The sequence below is a fragment of the Trachurus trachurus genome (assembly GCF_905171665.1).
Source record: "Trachurus trachurus genome assembly, chromosome: 1".
Classification (NCBI taxonomy): Eukaryota; Metazoa; Chordata; class Actinopteri; order Carangiformes; family Carangidae; genus Trachurus; species Trachurus trachurus.
In genome coordinates, this window is record NC_139891.1 from 19,198,535 (window position 1) to 19,217,832 (window position 19,298).

The 19,298-nt window shown below is 40.1% G+C and overlaps 2 protein-coding genes across 2 annotated transcripts; one reads left to right on the forward strand and one right to left on the reverse strand.

Annotated features, from left to right (window-relative positions):
- Positions 1-108: 108 nt before the first annotated feature.
- gucy1a1 (guanylate cyclase 1 soluble subunit alpha 1) lies at positions 109-7,952 on the reverse strand (the record flags this gene model as incomplete). The annotated part of the gene is made up of 8 exons (XM_083971757.1): positions 109-247; positions 482-636; positions 2,251-2,394; positions 3,856-4,341; positions 5,789-6,504; positions 6,613-6,701; positions 7,439-7,506; positions 7,713-7,952. 8 exons carry the CDS (start codon positions 7,950-7,952, stop codon positions 109-111), a joined length of 2,037 nt encoding a protein of 678 aa, XP_083827883.1.
- Positions 7,953-13,922: 5,970 nt separating this feature from the next.
- Positions 13,923-18,621, forward strand: ufsp2 (ufm1-specific peptidase 2). Its single transcript, XM_083973944.1, has 12 exons — positions 13,923-14,012; positions 14,223-14,319; positions 15,073-15,256; positions 15,349-15,415; positions 15,606-15,760; positions 15,895-16,087; positions 16,285-16,431; positions 16,560-16,724; positions 16,852-16,976; positions 17,068-17,144; positions 17,610-17,734; positions 17,833-18,621. Exons 1-12 carry the CDS (start codon positions 14,010-14,012, stop codon positions 17,917-17,919), a joined length of 1,425 nt encoding a protein of 474 aa, XP_083830070.1. The 5' UTR covers positions 13,923-14,009; the 3' UTR covers positions 17,920-18,621.
- The last annotated feature ends 677 nt before the right edge of the window (positions 18,622-19,298 follow it).

A 19,298-nucleotide genomic window follows, 5' to 3' on the forward strand; every position in this document is an offset into this window, starting at 1 on the left:
TAAACAACTCAAACCAAAATATACGTGGTGTCTGCACTGTATTCACTAAATACACTTATATTTCTGTAGCTAATAGCTCATGTTTCTAGGCTGTGCAGCAGCACGACTTTATTTCAAAGTCAGGTCTGAAGTTTTGGAGGAGGCCTCCAAAAAGTAACAAACACCAGGGATGTCTTCTGGGAAGTTGGCCGGAAGCTCCTGTCTGCTCCTGGGAACAAAGACAAACTCTGGCCGATCCTTCAGCAGTCTGGGACAAAGAGCACACAAATAAAACATCAATCCAAGTACAATTCGGCAAATTATTTGACACAAGAAGAAACACAGCAATCTACTAAAAGTTACATTTCCTAACCAGAGCACTTAAATTTGCATTGTTTTCTCCGTGACAACCACTTCTACTTTTAGTTTTTGGAAACATTATAATATTTTGCATGAGTTGCAAAGAGATGTATCATTGCATTTGCATTTTTAGTTATGTCACCTGTGGGTTGTAGGGCTGATATTGATTTTTCTAGGTTGGCTGCAGGATTCAAACTTGTTGGCCAATGTGACATTGTTCCCAAAAAGGCAGTAGCGTGGCATCATCACCCCAACTACACCAGCCAGAACAGAACCAGTGTGGAGGCCAATACGCATCTAGAAAAAAGATTCAACATGAATTAGGCTTCTACTCATCTTTTATTTATCAACAGAACGGAACCGAGGTCTCTTGGAGCGTATGAGCACAGATTTGGCACTGATATAGCTCCTGAGTGACACTGCTGCACACATAATCCATTTTTTTATGATGTGTTATAATCAACACATCTAACAAAAAAGTCTGCATTAAAGTGATTCTTTAGTGATATGAACATGTAAGACTGCCCTGCTTCAAATATTCACAAGCACATCAAATCTGCTGTTGAAAATAGTCAGAAACAAATGCATAATTTACTCATGTTTAAATGGATCCTGTGGGATTTTTGACCACTAGTTTTGCTTTGCAGTGATGCTTTTATGAATAGGCCCCTGTTTTGTTTACACTGGATATGAACACACCTACTGTAGATGTGCACAATTTTGCAGGCAGTGCAGACACATTGACCTGCCTGAGGTTCCATGCTAGTATGCTCATCAGCAGTTATTGGTGTAAATTTAGGGATACTGTATAACAAAAAATAAAATAAATTGCAGTGATGAAAACTAATGGCAACTAAACATGAATGAGCAGTAAACGATGCATGATTTAAAACAGAAGGAAGGAAATGCTTGTAGAGAATTATGTCATCAGAGGGAGTTAATGGATTTGGGAATATGAGCGTCTGACAGGGAGTATTAATATGAAGATCTGTTTATGGGACTTCTTTTGACAACAACAAAAATATAGAATATCATCAGTCTTATCCCTTAACAGCTTATCCATCAGAGTCCAAAAGCTGATTTCCTATTATTTAATTACAGTTGAACAAAGGTGTCCTTCACAATAGCTTTATGAAATTTCCTTTTAAACTCCCACTAAGACAAACATATTTACTATGCTTTACACTATGAGCATTTTATTTGCATATATATTTACTTATGTACTGTTATATTTAGTTCAACCAGACACCTCATCTGCACGGTTGCACATACAGTTGGAATAATTTTGTTTTCAGACACATTCCTATTTTTATAGGAATTTTAAGGATAATCGTGTTTTTTTCACAGTGATATGTTTTGGAGATTGATCATACATCATATTGTTGTTACATTGTTCATCATTTCATGATAGGAGGGGAAAAAAATATTTTATTCCACCTTTATGGGCAGCAGTGTATTTAATTAGGTATTTGGATAAATTAAAAAACATCCAAGTTTCTTCTGCATAATATTTTACATATTTCCTATAGTTCACCATCTTTGTTTACCATAAAATGACGTTGACTCTAAGTTTGCTTTGAGAAAGAAAAATCTTTGATGTCTTATCTTAATGCAAAACATTTTTATACATTATAACTAATATTATTTAGTTAGTTAGTTATTTAGTTAACATCCTGAAGTGTCACTTAGAACTTTGGATTCACTGGTTAAGTTTTTCACTGATAAAGAACATTTCAACAAAGTAACCTCTCTTTCACTTGCATTCATTATGTTAGAAAAGGCTGTGTTTTTTTCAAATGGAAAACATTTCTTTTTAAATAAAAGGCCTTTATATGAAAACCCTTGGGTTGCTGAAGTTATGTAATTACCTTGAATGAAGGAGTATTAAAGTATGCAATACTTCACCCTCACCTGTATTGGGTCCCCAGTTGGTGTCATGACTTCGTCTGAAAGCTCCATCATCTTTAAGGCCATGAGTGCAATTTGGACAGCGTGAGTCTCACTTTCTTTGTGTAAACCGCCCGCCACACAATATGCATCCCCAATGGTCTCCACCTGAAAACAGCGGATGATCATTACAATGCGTTTTAACCAGGCACAATCAGACAGAAAAACAGAGGCCTTACTCCCAGGGCCTATTAGGGCTCCCATAATCCCATTTAATATGCTCTGTGCCATGAAGACAATGGACCTTGACCAGAATGACAAATGTGAAGTGGATATTCATCAAAATCTCGTGCTCTTGGTCTTGCGGTACAAGACAGCCCAAGAAACGGGGAGTAATAAAACTTAAATTGTAATAGTACTTGATCCCTGGCCATATTAAAAGTCCAGAAGCATTTTGTCTTCTTCTTCTTTGCCTTTGTTCATGTAAATCTGGACGGCGGAGCACTCAGCAGCTATGTGGCAGAGACAAAGTGAAACTATTTTTAGACTCATACATGTAGAGTGGAAACAGGGTCCTAAAGGAACCTCTGACTTCCTAGCGTTTTACGAGATATTTGTCAAACATGCTGCTCTGTCTGTTATGCTTTCATGACACTTTGATTACATTAGCCAACCTCCCTGTAGATTAACAGCGTCTGGCAGACACTAGGGTTGTTGATTGTGTTACAGTCAGTCTGGTCATGCCATTGGAATCTATAATGCAAAAACTCGATGAAAATTATACCAACTAACACTAACACAAAATAAAAAAGTTTGCCTGCGATTGAATGTTTCAGTCGGCCATATTTTTTCAATCTTTAACTTTATTTAATCCTGTGGTTTTCGCAGCTGCAGTTACCCTCGGAAAATTGACTTTTCCAACAATGTAAGGAAACTTTGGGAGACACAATGTACAGAAAATAAAATTAAACCATTAAATAAATCAATAAGATTCAAAATGTTGTGATTTGAAATGCAATGCTCTGGCTAGATACTCTTAAAGATCTTGAGAGGAAATCACTGTTTATACATTTGTCACAGCCAATCATGTTTATGCAGAAGATAAAAATCAAATTTAAAGCAGAAGTAAAGCAGAATGTTTGTGTTAATATAGCCTAAGTCTTAAATAGTTCTATCTTCCGACAGCAATCACTTATACAGAGTGTTTGGTCTGAAACATGGGTCTGTCAGTCACTCTGCTCTGCTGTAAGCCGAGGAGAAAACTTTCCTTGTATCCTACAACCTTTATCCAATGAGGAGAGAGAACGGCATAAAGGGGCGGTCCTCTCTGTGTGTGCAGCCAAGGGATGCGCGTGAATGTGGTGAGGTAGGGACGAGGGCGGGGACTGCTAACTCCATCGGCTGACAGGAAGTTAGCCAAAACCACCGGATCGCTTACTTCTGCTTTAAATGTGGAAAACTAGCAAAATATTTTTCATTTCCTCCTAAACTGTAAAAAATGCTGGGATGTTAAATCTAATTATCGTTCACACATTATCACACACACAAAACAACCAGTAGGACGGACTGAAGCATATGTGAAGTTTAACTTCAGGGTGGTTTGCCCTTGCTGTACATTCATTAACCCACCTTATAAACATCAAGCTCTCCACACTGGTGGTCAAACCTGGTGTACAACTCATTGAGCATGGTGATCACTTGCATTGGGGTGCAGCGGGAGCAAACAGCTGTGAAGCCCACAATGTCAGAGAAGAGCATTGTAACCCTGTCGAACTTCTTAGCCTGGACCGTTTGTCCCTGCCACAGCTGCTGTGCCACAGTGCCGGGGAAAATGGAGAAGAGGAGGTCCACCGTCTTCTTCTTCTCCTCCTCCAGTGCTTGGTGAGCATGCTCCAAGGCTGCCTTGGCCTTCCCTAGACGCTTCTTCAAACCATCCTGGGCTTTAGCCTGTTCACCAACCAGAACTACATCACGCAGCGCATTATGGATAGGGATGTCTGACAAGTAGAGGCCTCGGCCTGTTAGCTCCTCCAGCTTGTCCACACACGGTGAGCCAAGGAACAGGATGGCGTTGGACTCTGATACGTAGATCATCTGACCTTTAAGGTCCATGAGCTGAAATGGAAAATCACATGATGAGAAAAGTTCATCCACTGGAATTTAAAAAAGCTTTTCTGAATTAAGGTCTCAATGTAAGCAAGCCAAATGCTTAAAGATGTTTTTCCTAGCGTGGCAACTGTGCATTTCAAAATGAGCCATGTTTACATACATAAACTCCCTCAAGATATATGGGAATTTTAAGCATTAGGGGAAAGAGAAGCAAACTGGCCATTCGCAGGGTATTTAGGAAAGAGCAGCTGTATGCAGCTGTCTCTCAGTTGCAACAGTAAACAACACCATAAGATTTATTCATCTTCCAGTGGAGCAGAAATTCAGGCAGGCGAAAAATCCCATCTAACTCAAGCACATTTTTATTAGTCACAGTTGCAGCATGGCTCTGATGCTGAAATACTGAAATATCTCAACAACTATGAGATGGATTGATGTGGTATATTATATACACATAATTGTTCCCAGAGATTTAATCCTCAGAGCTTGCGCCACCATGAGGTTAATATTTGCTGTTCAGAATGAAACTCCTCATCAACAATTGAATGCATTACCATTAAATTTGTTGTATCGCTGTACCCACAATTTGTGTTGGCAAACACTTAACTTTTCATCTCAACATCAGTCAAGTCAAAAATGTTAATGACAACAAAGCCTTTACCATGATTATAATGATTATTATTATTTCATGGTCTGACTGACATCAACCTCTTGCCAACTGATACATTTAACTAGAACAAATTTTGTGGTTCGTGTTTTATCAGACTTTTGTTTGATTTTCATATCTCAGAGCTGTAGAGGAGACTCTGCAGAGTCTCCTTACCAACCTTAACAACAGTAGCTATAGGGAGAAATACAGCTACAGAAGTAGTTTGGAGACTGTACCATAATTCATGGTGAATGTGTGACTTCTGTTGACATTTCAGTCATGTTTGTGTATAGTGGACCTGTCAGCGGCATAATACATTGCCAACCCTAGATGGACGAGACGGAGACAGTCTTGCTCTCTGCTTCACTTACGGATTTTTCTTACCTAATCTTAATTGGGCTGTGGCCGATAATGCTAAAGCTGCTACTGGAGGACCGGTGTAATAGTAAATGGGAGCATCCCTGACTGAATGTCATTAGCCATTACACCGCTGTCATGTTTACTCACTGACACTTTTTTTTTCTTGTCATGGCGACCCATTGCTGTGTGCCCTTACATAAATAGCACGAGCATGGCTGTGCCTTTGATGGATGAAATGGTTTGACATTTGCTTCTGATCTCCACTGGGGGTATAATCTCGATCTCTACCTCAGACCACTAACAAGCTCCAATGCTCATAATCAGCCTGACCCCCACCCCCCGACTACTCGATTTAATATTAACACTTTGACCGAAAGACCTTTTCTGCATCATTGGTTGCTGACGTCACCACTGACTTTATATCTGGCAGGCATGACGACATACCTTCCCTGTGTTGTCTGTGCTTGAGACTCCATGCTTGATCCGAATGATAAACTGTGTGTTTAGCATCGTCAGAATACCTTGAAAGGTACATTTGATCTGGGGAGAGACAATAGAGAAGTGTTCTTGGAAGGTCGCCGACCGCCGCAGTCCATCCTTCCTGGTCAGTCTCTTCCTAAGAGCATGTCCTATTTGAACCAGAACCAAGTCCTGGTCCAGGATCAGATGGAAAGGGAAAATTGTGGAGAACAGAGTGGTAGGAAGGGTCCCAGCTGAGGTTGCCCGCAGCGGGCTGGGGCTCAGATTTTTTGCATCCTTAACAACAACTGTGTAGAGAAGACTGGGCTGCGGGCTAGACTGCAAGATGCTGTCTTTAGCATTGGGGGGGTCCATCAACACATCCACAGTGGTGTGATACAGCAGGCGGGCAGCAGCTTTGATGACTCCAGGGAAAAAGAGCTGAGTGGTCGGGCGGGGGTTGAAGAAATAGACAGTAAGCAGACCCGGATCCTTGTCTAAGCACAACACCGAATGTTCGTTTACATAATCCTCTCTGTCGGGGTAGGGCAGCGAGCTGCTCTGCTTCAACAAGACGTTGAAGCTGTTAAGGAAGTCGTGGAGAGCTCCCCCCACCACCCTCAAAATGTGTCCATCCTCCTCATAACACATGTTGAAGAGCTCCTCGCCAAGAGAAACTTTCAAAGCTTCCATCGGGATTTCTGCCAGATACATGAAGGGAAACAGGTGAAGATGGGAAGTCAACAATACCCAGAATTCTACAACGAGCATGACAAGTTTTGCAGAAGGGGTTTCAGATTTGACATTACCTGTTTTGGCTGAGTAAATGTTTAACATCTCCACTAAATGCTCTGCTTCATCACCACAACTCTGATTGTCTGTGCAGCAAAGTCTTGGACTGTTGAGACAATAAATATCAAAGTCAGCTTCGTATTATTATTATCACAATCTTTTAATTAGCCAAATGTTTATATTATCGAATCATTTAAGAGTTTAGACTGAAAAAAAGTCAACAACATTTTCCAACACAAGTTGACACCTTCAGATGTCTTACTTTGTCTGATCCACAGCACAAAACCGACAGATATGAGGTTTGTTATGAGAAAATCAACACATTGTCACATTTAATAAGCTGCCACCAACAAATATGTGGCATTTTAGATTAAACAGATTTTTTTTTATCATCAATTATCAAAATTGTTGCTGATTACTTGTAGCTGTGACTGTGTTGATAAAGGTACTGAGAATGCTTCGATGTCTACAGCCGTAGTAAAGTGTTCTCAGCAAATATCTGAGGGCTTTCTCTCTGTCTGGTATCCATAGCAGCCTCAGTCTGCATCACGCCTTATTGTTGTTCTCATCATTACCACCAGACTAGTAGAGAGAGTAGCAGGAGGAGACCTGGGTAAGAAATGCTGAGGTAAACAGAGGGTCAGATCAGGCTGGAACATCTTAGCATCAGTACAGTTATCAAAAGGAGACATGCTGTGCTGCTGAGGTGGCAGTGACGGCCTGTGGTGATGGTAAGTGTGGCAGTCTGAAGTTGTTATTGATGTCTTGGGGTAAACACACACACACACACACACACACACACACACACACACACACACACACACACACACACACATATATTACCTTTCAGAGTCCCTGGTGTGTTCTGACAGTCTGATCACTCGATGGAGGGCGGTGTGCAGTCTGTAAAACTGAGTGACAAAGTGTTTGCCAAGTTAAAGGTCATAATCTGGTGAGACTTAGGCGGCAGCGATGTGAAGAAAGAAACCAGGGTCACCAGATCTTTATCTCAACTGATCAAACAGAGGCGCGACAAACACAATCCTCATTTGTTTTTGTTTTTTACATAACTAAAGTGTATATCAAAATAAATGTCTATATTTTTTTTCTTACTTACCTCAGGACATGCCAATTTTCGGATGCTCTCCCCAAGTGTGTGCAGGTTAACTTTGGCTCTGCTTGTCTTCTGTCGAGGTAGGTCCTCACCTCTTTTTCTATGCACGTCCTTAGAAATAGGCGATAAATCCGCGCCGTCAGCTGAGCGCTCCTCTAAGCCTCCGAGCTCATTATTTCTGGCGCTGCTGGAGAATGGACATTCTCCGGATATCTTCAGTTCTTTTAGCTTCGTGCAGAACATCTTGGCCGCTGTGATCTCTCCCGGCTCTGCTCTCTTATCTGATTTCGGAGGGAGACAGTCCTGGTCGAGCAGCTGCGGTCTCTGGGAGAAATTCCATCATCTGGTGCTCATCCAGGGTTTACCTCTCTCTCTCTCTCTCTCCCCCCGCACACCGCTGATTCAAGTGATCAGCACCAAAGCAAGCCAGAGAGCACATACAAGATTCATTGAAAAATGCATGGGCAAACGATCATTACCCAAAGCCAATGAGAAACTGGGGGAAAAAAGAGCACCAGGCCAATCCACGCGCCAGTGGGGCTGGTGGAGCTGAGCAACCTATCAGCAAAGAGGAATGATTTCCAAGCGACTCCACGCAGCAGACTTTTATTTAGATCACTGAGTCCCATCATACGAAACTAGTCACACACACATACACACGCGCGCGCTTTTCCAATATATTCACAGAAGGACTTCAAGTGCACGTGCCTGTGGTTCCAAGTGTGCCTAGTTCAGATTGCTGTCATTATTTATTTGTATTTTGTCATTTTATTTATTCTCTCGCAGACACACACACACACACTTGAAGTTTGCCTATAATTGACACCTATAAGATTATAAACTAGCTCTGAGGGAGGAAAGGAGCTGTAGAACCTCCTACAGAACCAGCTCCCCCTGTTCCTTCTCTGAATCCACAAAATAGGTCTCCCAAGTAATACTGTCATTGTTTTAGGATGCAACTATTTTCATTGGAAAATAATTTCTTCAATATTCAGTCAATTTGTTGTTTAAATAATAGTTTCCAGAGCCCATTACAGCTCCTCCAGCTGCTTATCCTACCACACTTTTGGCACTGGAGTTGTGGTAATGTAACCTAGACGGCAGGTTGTGGTGCGTAAAATGAAAATGTTCATCGTCCACACTTTCTTCATGTGTTGCTGCATTGGTTGGTTCAAATTGTCAATTTGTGTTAAATTGGCCAGGAAGTAGCCATGTTTTTTTTTGCCATATCAGAACACCTAATTTACCAACATGCATCAGGAACTGGTCTGTTGACGGCTCCTAAAAGACTCCACCTGTCACATTACTCCACCTGTGATAGATTTGACATACAGGCTTTATATATAAAGAACCATAACAGATGGCTCCCATACTGCTTGTTGGCCATGTTTTTTCAAATGAAAAAGATTTCATTGTGAAACAGAATAAATCCATTTCAGAGCCTAAATAATGAACAGCTTTGTCACTTGGGAGTTGGAGTCACTTCTCACAGAATAACGCTGGACTGACACGCTGCTTACTCTCTCAGCCACAAGGCCCAGGATGCCGCGTCAATTTCAAGACAAAAAGTCTATCGATAAGACACAAAAAGTGGAACCCTATCATTTTGTGGGCAGGACCATCATCAAACTGTTTTTTTTCTCTAGATTGAAAAACATGCTGATTTAACAGATCTGTGCCAAGGTTAGACAGTGGATTAAGATTGAAGGCTGAACAGTCATGCAGTTGTGGTTTTGGCTCTGTGTTGCTGTGTATCTTATTGTTGTGCTCTTTTGATGAGAGCTGTAGGAGGAGACAGAAGCTCTGACATGAGGAGCCCTGACCGACACTACAGGCAGAATGAGCACATTCAGGCCACTTCTCTTGAACCACTCCTCTCACTCTTAGTCCTCAAAGTAGGGAAGTAGAAACGTCTTTGTCAATGTTCTGTATCTCTTTGTAGTTATTTTTGTCTTTTGTGGTCATTTTAAATCTCTAAGTGGTCGGTGTGGGTCTCTGTGATCAGTTTGTGTGGTCTTGTTTTGTGTATCTTTGTTGTCATATTGTGTTTCTCCTCCAATCCAAAAATACTGTTACATCTGAAAGTCATCTGAGTTTTAGAGAAAGCTCACAACTCTTATGAGCAAAGTATAAAAGTAGAAGCAGAACGATTACACCCCCATTGTTATTGAATATTGTGTTATTGATGTATAAGCAGTATGTTTTTGTTGGAATGGTTAATCTCTCGAAGTGCTTCATATTGTTTAGACTGATCATACATTACAGTAAGTGTACAGTAATTGTGCAATTTAGCAGAGTAGAAGTAGGCCTAGGCCTATAAAATAAAAGAGCATCACAGTTGTGTTTAACTGCAGCCCTCCAGTACATAGTTTCATTCCAACAGTTGAACCAGGCAAAATGTTGAATCTCTTCCTGTTTCCTTCATCAGAGGTCGTCCCGGGGTGAACCCATCAGCCACGATCCAGAGCTCATGCCTCAGTGGGAGACCAATGATGTGAAGCTAAGGTCATTTGATATCCAGAGGCAAAAGATGTGGATGTTAAATCAAGATATTTCAATGGGCCACACTGTTCCAGTTTTTACAGTTAATTACCCCCAAGTTTCCTCCTATTTGTGAAAAAGAGGCATTTTCATCAAGATGTTGTATGAAGTACATGTAACATTTTGATTATTGTTAATGCCTAATATTAGTCCTTATTTGTCCCATTCTTCAAACTATGTCCTCACACACTTCTCTAGGAATACATTGTACAATTAGGAAATTAACTTGATCCATTCAACTCCAACCCAGTGCCTCCTATACTGTAATTTACACTAATGCATCTATAATACTGATTTATTTTTTCCTTTGTTGTGTTCCTTTTCTTTCTCTTTCCTTGTCCTGCCTCATATATTTATTTGTGTTACATCATTCAATTTGCACCATTAACAATATTTCACAAACAAACAAACGAAAACAAAACAATAACTGCAGCTTGGAATAACCTGATACGGTGCAGTAGTTGACATCTGAAACCTCATCAGGGTAATATAACCATAATCCACTGAGGAACAGACAAGGTTTTCATGCCATGCTAATGTAATCCTTATTTGACGTAATACCTCTACTTTTACATTTCAGGCTCAAATTTAACATGTGTACAGCAGTTTGTTATCAAGGTTCAAGGCTCAAGGTTTTTATTTATGTCCCCGTAGGGCAATTATTGTTGCAGCGAGTAAAAAGAACACAGATACAAGACACACAATTATTGAATATTATTAAATATTAGTGTTTGAGCACAAACATGATCCCCAAATTAACTCTGATTTGAACATCATGAGCGAGAATGAGAGTGAATCAATAAATTCATCCTTCCTCATGCTACGAGAAAGTGTGTAGCTCAGTGTTACTTAAAGCCTCAGTATGTAGTATTGGGGCTAAAACATGCGCGTTCAGATTCTAGATTGCAGCGCCAGAGAATTTCGACATAGATACGGTATGCATCACCTGTAACGACGACGCTGCTAAAAGAAAGAAAAAAAAGAAGTGGGTTTCTGCTCTCCAGCCGTTCAGCTGCAGCTCCACAGCTGTCCGAGGAGCCGCTTTTGTCCCTCTCTCTTCAGCCTGGTGTTTGGCTGCACTTTGTATAAAAACAGTTCCACATTGTAAGATCTGGCTGCTAATGCTGCTTAGCTGTCGAACCATGAGTATTTTATAACAGCAGAAAAAGATGAAAATCATCCTCCGGGCACAAGCCTAGTCACACACTAGACACTCAATAGAGCACTTGAGCCAAGTTTTTCCGCTTTCACGTAGGCTACCGTATTCAAAGATGGCAATGCAACATGACAGCCTCCAGTGGGTGCACCTATGTATTTGTAAACAACTTATTCTGAGCTACGAGACAGCTTTCATTTGTATGCGGTTGTGATTAGACTTCTGTAAATACATATTTATGAAAGCAATATTTGATTTTTGCTACATACTGTCCCTTTAAAGGAGTGGACACAATCATTAAAACAGTCTCTGCTTCATCTAATCATACCTCCTGTTCAAACTGGCCATTTATCTTCTCTCTGATAGGAGACAAAATCTGCAAGTATCTTTTTGTGCTATTCAAAAGTTATGTGAAGAAAATATGTGGCCATGGCAGTCTGAGTGAAACAAAGACAACAAATGCCTTTCAAACTAACGGCCTTTTTTTTAAAATTATGTCTATGTGTTTGTGTCCCTTTTCTGCAGCAGTAGAGGGATAATAACAAAACAAATGACATTTTGCAATAAAAAGGCTGAAAGTTTTGATGTTTTATCATTGAAACCTCACGTCATCTTCAGATAAATGTTAAAGAATAAAGATTTTCACAAGAGAAAGGCACTTCATCACTCCTATTCAAAATACATTAACAAGGACTCTTTCAATGGTTTGAAGTTGAACAGGAGGAATGATTACAGCAAGAAAAAACGGTTTCAGTGGGAGCACTTGAAACAGAAAAGAGAAATTGTAAACATATCTGTAACAAAGCTTTTATAATAATCTGTAGCTATTCAGTAATTAAAAACACTCTTATTTGTATTGCTACATTCTGCTATCAATCTTTTTTACAAAAGTTACACCACCCAATGAACCCATGTCCATACGATGGATGTGCATTTTCAATGTGAATATCATCCTCTGCCATTTACTTAGTTCCTTGCACGCTCTCTTAGAAACATCCCAACTCTGTGTTTATGATATGCAGATAGATAACTAATCTCATCACAAATCAAGGCCAGGACACTGAGTCCACAGGAATTAACAGCCATGACCTCAGACACTTACAGTGTATATACAGTCAGTTTTACAAGAAAAAAGCTTTTTTTTTGGCAGATTGGAACATTCAGATACCTAGAGCCCTCTAATAGATACTTAACATTAAATCTTCTTTGGTAATGTTGCATTTATGTAAAACATTCATACGATGGATTTACAAAGCTTATGATATAAGACAAACCATGTCAGAGCCTTTCCCCTCTCATCCTAACAAACCGTTTATTATTTTATCCAGAAACAATGTAAGAACAAAATATCACTCAACTGACACTGGCCTCATTTTCAACATTGCTCCTGGCATTTGTTTTGTTTGACTTTTCCACAATGATAAAGAATGATTAAGTAATGTGAATCAGTTATATTAACAGTTAAGGTGTAACATTATTGGGAATTTCTTCAAGAGGTACATACAGCTGTCGGATTTGTCTTGCCAGTCAGTGATGCAGCCATTAATGATCACCTTTTTTTTCTTAGATTGATGAAAATAACCCTCTTCTACATGCAGAACAACTACAGTAATAACTACATGCAGCACAGTTTTTCTAACATTGTGTCCACTCATCCTGCTAGGCCTTGCATGCATGGCTGCCATGTCATAGCCTATGGCAAACAAGCAACACAACAAGAAATAGGTTTTACTACAGTATTACCCTCTGTATTAATCGTGATTATCTAACAGCCTTGGAGTGTAGGCTATATACTTAAAAATATCATCAATGATAATCAATCAAAAGAAATAGCTGAACAAAAAGATAGAAACGCAAGAATGTTGATGCATGTTATCAAGTGTTGCATAAGACGGGTGACATGGGCACTGATGCTGGAATAATTAGATATAGTATGCCTCACTTAGGCCGAATACTGTTGGTACTGTTCAAACAGCACCACCACAGGAGACTTTACATGATGTTCATTAGCAGTGCCAGTGATATGACTGGAGAATTTCCCACTCTGTATTTGTTATGTTTTGTTATTAGTTTGTATTATTATTATTTTGTCTCTGATAAATATAAACAATCTTAGCAATTCAAACAACTGAAGAGCGAAGGAGGGATAAAAAAAACATTACTGCACCACTGTTGGCCTTTCATTTTCTGCATTCTACTCAAAATATTTGTTTTAAACTAAACTATTTAAAAACAATTCAGGGGAACAGGTCAATATTTAGTTGATGGAGTGGAAAACCAATGCAAGTCTAATGAGGGAGGCGGGACAAAATTAAAGCAAAGGTGTACTGAGAAAGAGAGGGGGAAAAAACTGTTCATAAATAAAGCAAATTACTTTACCTGTTGTGGGATTAAGGACATGTTTTACAGTCTATGGTGTGAACACCGTTTTTGTCGTTGCTGTTACCCCGGGGGAAATGACTACAATTACGAGTGACAGTGAACGCAACATCAGTGGGTGTGGTTAGTATGGTCCAATGGGATGCAGCAGCCAGAGACACGTACAACAGACATGTCAGCCTCCAGCACAGAGAGCAGTTTGACGTTAACAGCCTGAATTCATCATGGTGAGTTTACTGAGAAATTAACTCGTTTTATACACTGTAGAATAGATACATGCTACCATAAGCTTCATGCTAACTGCTGTTACTCGGTAGGTAACAACAGATAACTGGCAGCGCGGCTCACCGACTCTTTGTTAGCAGGAAATAAATCAATACCATAGGTGTCTGTTTTTCACTGACAGCTGGCTCTTCTTCACTAACTTGTTTCCTCAGGTTGTTGTGAATGTGAACTCACCTCCGTCCTCCACGGGGACCGTCCTCCGTGTCAGAGGGCGGCTGGAGCTCAGGTGTCAGCTGGACACCACGGACGGTAACTACTGCACCTCTTCACCACAACATCCTGTAGTAGTAGGCTACATGAACTCAGGCCTGAATAACATTGTTAGAGGAATATTCAAATCTGACACTCAAGTAAAACTGCCAACACAACTATCTGGAAATACTGGACATTACAAGTCGAAGTCCTGCATGAAAAAGTGGATAAATGCCTCGAGTAAAGTATAGGCTACTTACAAGTATTTAGAAGAGCACTAGTCTGAAATCTCTGAAGTTATGTCTGACATAATTTTGCTTCATTGTAGATCCCTGCTACAGTAATGCATTTAAAGGGGTAATCATAGACATCAGACATGTCCCATTGTCCCAACTAGACACAGGATGTCAGAACCTGCATGCAGGGATTTGCTCTCATTCACTGATTACGTGTGCTGATGTTGGGATGTTAGTCCTGGCCTGTTGTTGTGAGTGTTACTTTTCATTGTTGGATGGAGTTAAGGTTCGGGCTCTGTGCAGGTCCACTAAGTTAAACATTTCTTCAGTGGCCTGGTTTTGTTCACAAGGGTGTTGGGTTGTATTAAAACAAGAAATATCTGCAACAGTACCGTTCCATCAAAGTTAAAGGCACTTACCACTGTCTATATATAACTGTGCTGTAGTGTTAAGATTTCTCTTAAAACTCGTGGAGCCAATCCAGAAGTACAGAGAAGCATGTGGACAGTAATGTTTGTTCATGTTTTTGACAGTAATAATTAATGTGGACTGTTTTTCTGTGCTTCTCTGTCAGTTTCTCTGATGCACAAGGTGATCTCAGGAACATTTGCGACCCTACGCTCTCAGGTGAAATCTGAATCCTGCGTTTTCACTGTCTGTGACAGTCCTGTTATTATATGGCCAAACAAAGGAGTTACTGCAACACCTGAAGAAGTAACATCAAACACCCTCTGTGAAGATATACATCAGTGGATACAGTAAGTAACGCAAAAGCTTTGTTGATCTGCAGACCAGACATTGCTTTTTTTTTCTTGGGTAGTTGAATAATTCATATTTTTATTGACTTCAGGACAGATGATCAGGAGAACTTTGGCAGAAAATCTGGAAAAAAGAAAAGCAAAAAAGGTTTGGCAATGGTGAGTTTCTAATGTGGAGATGGATGTGGTAGTTTGGGTAGTGTAAACTGGGGGTCAGCAGCTTGAACAGCACAACTTAATAATTCAGTGGTTTTGGTTTTCCACACAAAGACAAGTATAACCTAATCTATTAGCAATGATGTATCTTAATGTTGTGTATTGTATGTTTCTGTGTAATTATGTCATTCAGAGTGTCATAAACCTTCACCTGATGATGGACATGACAAATTCAGGCCCTCTCTTGGCTCCCGTCCTTGGCAGAAGTCTCCAGAACTCCCACTTCCTGTCTACAACTCTTCCCATGGACTGTGTTGTCCAAACCAGATGCAACGACACAATCAAGAAGTACGTCTTCTTATTTCAAAATAAAGTCTCTTAACTTAGTCTTTCAGTGTTAAAGTACAGTAGTCATGGAGTCGCTATCGGGATAAAATGCATCTCTCACACTATGAATGTTTTTTTTAATTCTGGGGTTGCAGTGCCTGTGAGCGCCTGGTGGAGGAGCTAACTCATCAGCTGTGTGAGATGGAGAAAGTGACCTTGCAACACATGAAAGGGACGACGCTGCTGGTCCCTGAGCCCCTCCACTTTATACTTCCAGAGCCAAAAGGACTAGTGACCGTGGTTTACCCAGCAGGAGTGCCTGACAGCCAACTAGAGACACAGCGTAAGGTATGAACCACAGACTGAGCTTCTTTAAAAACCAAATGAACTGGCACACGACATGCAAATCTGCTGATTTTTATCGCATTTTTATCATTCAACGATCAGAAATGATAGCAATTATGCTATAGCTTAATTAGTGGATCCAGTTTCTTTTATGTGAATGATAAACTACTATTCATTTTGCTCAAAACCTCTATTTGTAGGAATTGCATCTACACTTTGAACTACCAGATGTCAGGCCGTATTTCAGAAGAGCCAATGCGTACCACTTTCCCAATGAGCCGTACCGAGACGGTTATCTCCGAAACCCTCATCTGGTGCTCACACACCCTACCCTGGATGATGGAAAGGTCGGTCTAATCACCATGTTAGGGTCTATTACATGTGGCTCTTGAAGATGTATTCTGAGATCTACTCAAGGATTGTGCAAAGAAAATTAACATTGATTTGTCCGTCTTGTGTTACTTTTTTTTTCAAGGTGTATTTGGTCCAGGGGATCTACAGCTATCACCACTACATGCAGGACCGTATGGATGACAATGGATGGGGCTGCGCTTACCGCTCCCTGCAGACCATCTGCTCCTGGTTCCATCAGCAGGGCTATGTAGAGCGGTCAGTGCCCACCCACAAAGAGATCCAACAGGTAGTACTCCTGTAAATATGTTCACAATACAAAATATGTGATGGTATTTGTTAAATACACTTTTTTTTTTTTTTTACATCGGTAATATCCAAAATGCCTGCCTCTATCTTGGGTCACTGTTTTCCAGGCGTTAGTGGAGGTTGGAGACAAGCAGAAATCCTTTGTAGGATCCCGTCAGTGGATCGGATCCATTGAAGTTCAGGCTGTTCTGAACCAGCTGCTTGATGTCACTTCCAAGATCATGTTTGTGAGGTCTGACCACATATCTGATAGCACCTTGTGTATGAAAATATTTCTGTGGAGGTTCTGGATTTAGTTGATGGCTCATCTCTGTTCTTTTCAGTCAAGGGTCCGAGTTGGGATCCAAAGGCAGGGAACTCGCCAACCACTTCCTGACTGAAGGGACTCCAATCATGATTGGTGAGCTGTGTGTCAAACAGTTATTACATGCATTTGGGCTTTCACTCACCTTAAAACCTTTAGATTTAACTGCAGCAACATTGGTCCATATATCTTTAAATTAGATTACGGTACACAGAAGTTTTACTTAAAACTATAGCTAGACCTACAGATTACAGCAAAATGTAATTGAACATAATCTATGATCCAGATAGTAGAATACATCCTAATCGATCTAACCATCACAGGATTTCAATGATCTTTGCCCAGTGTCACCATGTTATTTTACATTTTTGTTAAATTTTCTAATTTACATTAGCAGCATTAAACACAGGACTCAATTACAATCTTTAACATTATTGTGTATTTTATATCTCTGTACACTGTAATGAACTGGACATATTAGGTATGGCATACAAAGCGCTACAAATCTCAATTCCTAATCAAAATCACAAGTTGGTTGAAATATTGTGTTATGTGTTGCAGGAGGGGGAGTTTTAGCTCACACTATTTTGGGTGTAGCATGGAGTGAGACCACCGGGCAGATCCGCTATCTCATCCTTGATCCACATTACACAGGAGCAGAGGACCTACAGGTCATCACAGACAAGGTGACCGTCACATGCATCCACACTGGCTGCACTGTTCAACTGTAGTGTAAATCTGTTCAGATACAGTGTTGACCTCGTGTGTATTGTATCTCTCTCAGGGCTGGTGTGGCTGGAAAGGACCAGAGTTTTGGGATCAAACGGCATATTATAATCTCTGTTTGCCTCAGAAGCCAAAGGTCATCTGAGCGCTCAGTCGGTCATTGTTTGAGATCAGCAAAACATATGAAAACTATAATCAATTAGTGTCCAATTTACTCTTTACTCTTCGTAGTCCCTACATACATTCTTATAATTTTGGCAACAAAGACAGCTATATGTAATGTTGATATTAAATGGAGAAACTAACCATGTCTGTACTTTCTGTACTTGGTTTTATTTAATATGACAAAGATTGGTAAATGCATACTTGTTAGGCTCATTTTATTTTGAGGAGAAACACAAAGTATCAACATCGAAAGCATTTGGTCAGTGCTTTATATCAGTTGACAAACGAACCCATGATGACTGATGGCCGCTCTGGTTGATAGAAACACAGACAGAGGGACTTTTCTTCAGCTGTGCCATGTGCCTACTTTACAATTTGTACATTTACAAACGATTAAACTGTGCAGCCTGTATTAGGGGAGATAAAGGTGGAGAAGAACCTATACTCATCCTGTAACTTATATATTTAGCAGTTGTGCTAAGTCCGGCACATTTACACTAATGCTTAATGCGTCAGTGTTGATGAATGTGCACTGTCCCAATTCAATAAATAAAGAAATGAAATTAAATATTGCAAGGTAATACATTACAGTAATTCTTATTTTACTCTATTCACTCTTGGTCCCTCTATAAACCAAAAAATAATTGCTACCTGGACTCTAGTTTTCATAACTAGAGTCAGATGGATGCCTCTCACCAGTGGACATAAAGAATTTTTTTTTTTTTTTAAGTTGAAGAAAAAAAAATTACATGTTTTACTTTTGTCACTCTGCGGGAGTTTTTCTTTATCCATGGGTTGATTGTATGACTATGGGACTGCCGCAGCAATAGTCCCATTCAGTCCCCATCTCTACCCATCCTGCATTGGCATGTAAATTCAATGACAGTGACCAGACACAGGTTTATACGATAGATTCCCCCAAGTACCATTATCCTAGGACATCGGCATTTCATTAGTGTGTGTCACATCTAGGTCTAAATATGTTATTAAGAGAAAACCCGTGACAAATTGTAATTTCAGGGGACGCGCCTCCAGATAATCCCTTTTCTTGTTAATGGAGATGCACTAGGGGGAGCAGTTACTTTGGCATAATAGATACCCAAGGAAAAAACTAAATGACCTCCCCTGTATTCCTCTGTCTACAGCCTCTTTTCCTCAGTATGTTTAATAGATTTAAATTTGTGCCTTTGACTGCAAGAACAAATCACTGCAGTCTCAAGTTTTGTAGCTTTGTGTAGTAGCCACATGTTTATACCTATGCTGATGCCCGAGAATTACTTAAATAGAAAAAATAAACAATAGAACATCACATGAAAAGAAATATATACACATTGTGGTTGGTAAACTTTATTCACCTAA

Excerpts from the sequence above, each read along its gene's own strand:
- ufsp2 (XM_083973944.1), top strand. Across the intron at positions 16,088-16,284 it reads AACTAGAGACACAGCGTAAG|GAATTGCATCTACACTTTGA; the intron begins GTATGAACCACA and ends CTCTATTTGTAG. Across the intron at positions 16,977-17,067 it reads TCCAAGATCATGTTTGTGAG|TCAAGGGTCCGAGTTGGGAT; the intron begins GTCTGACCACAT and ends TGTTCTTTTCAG.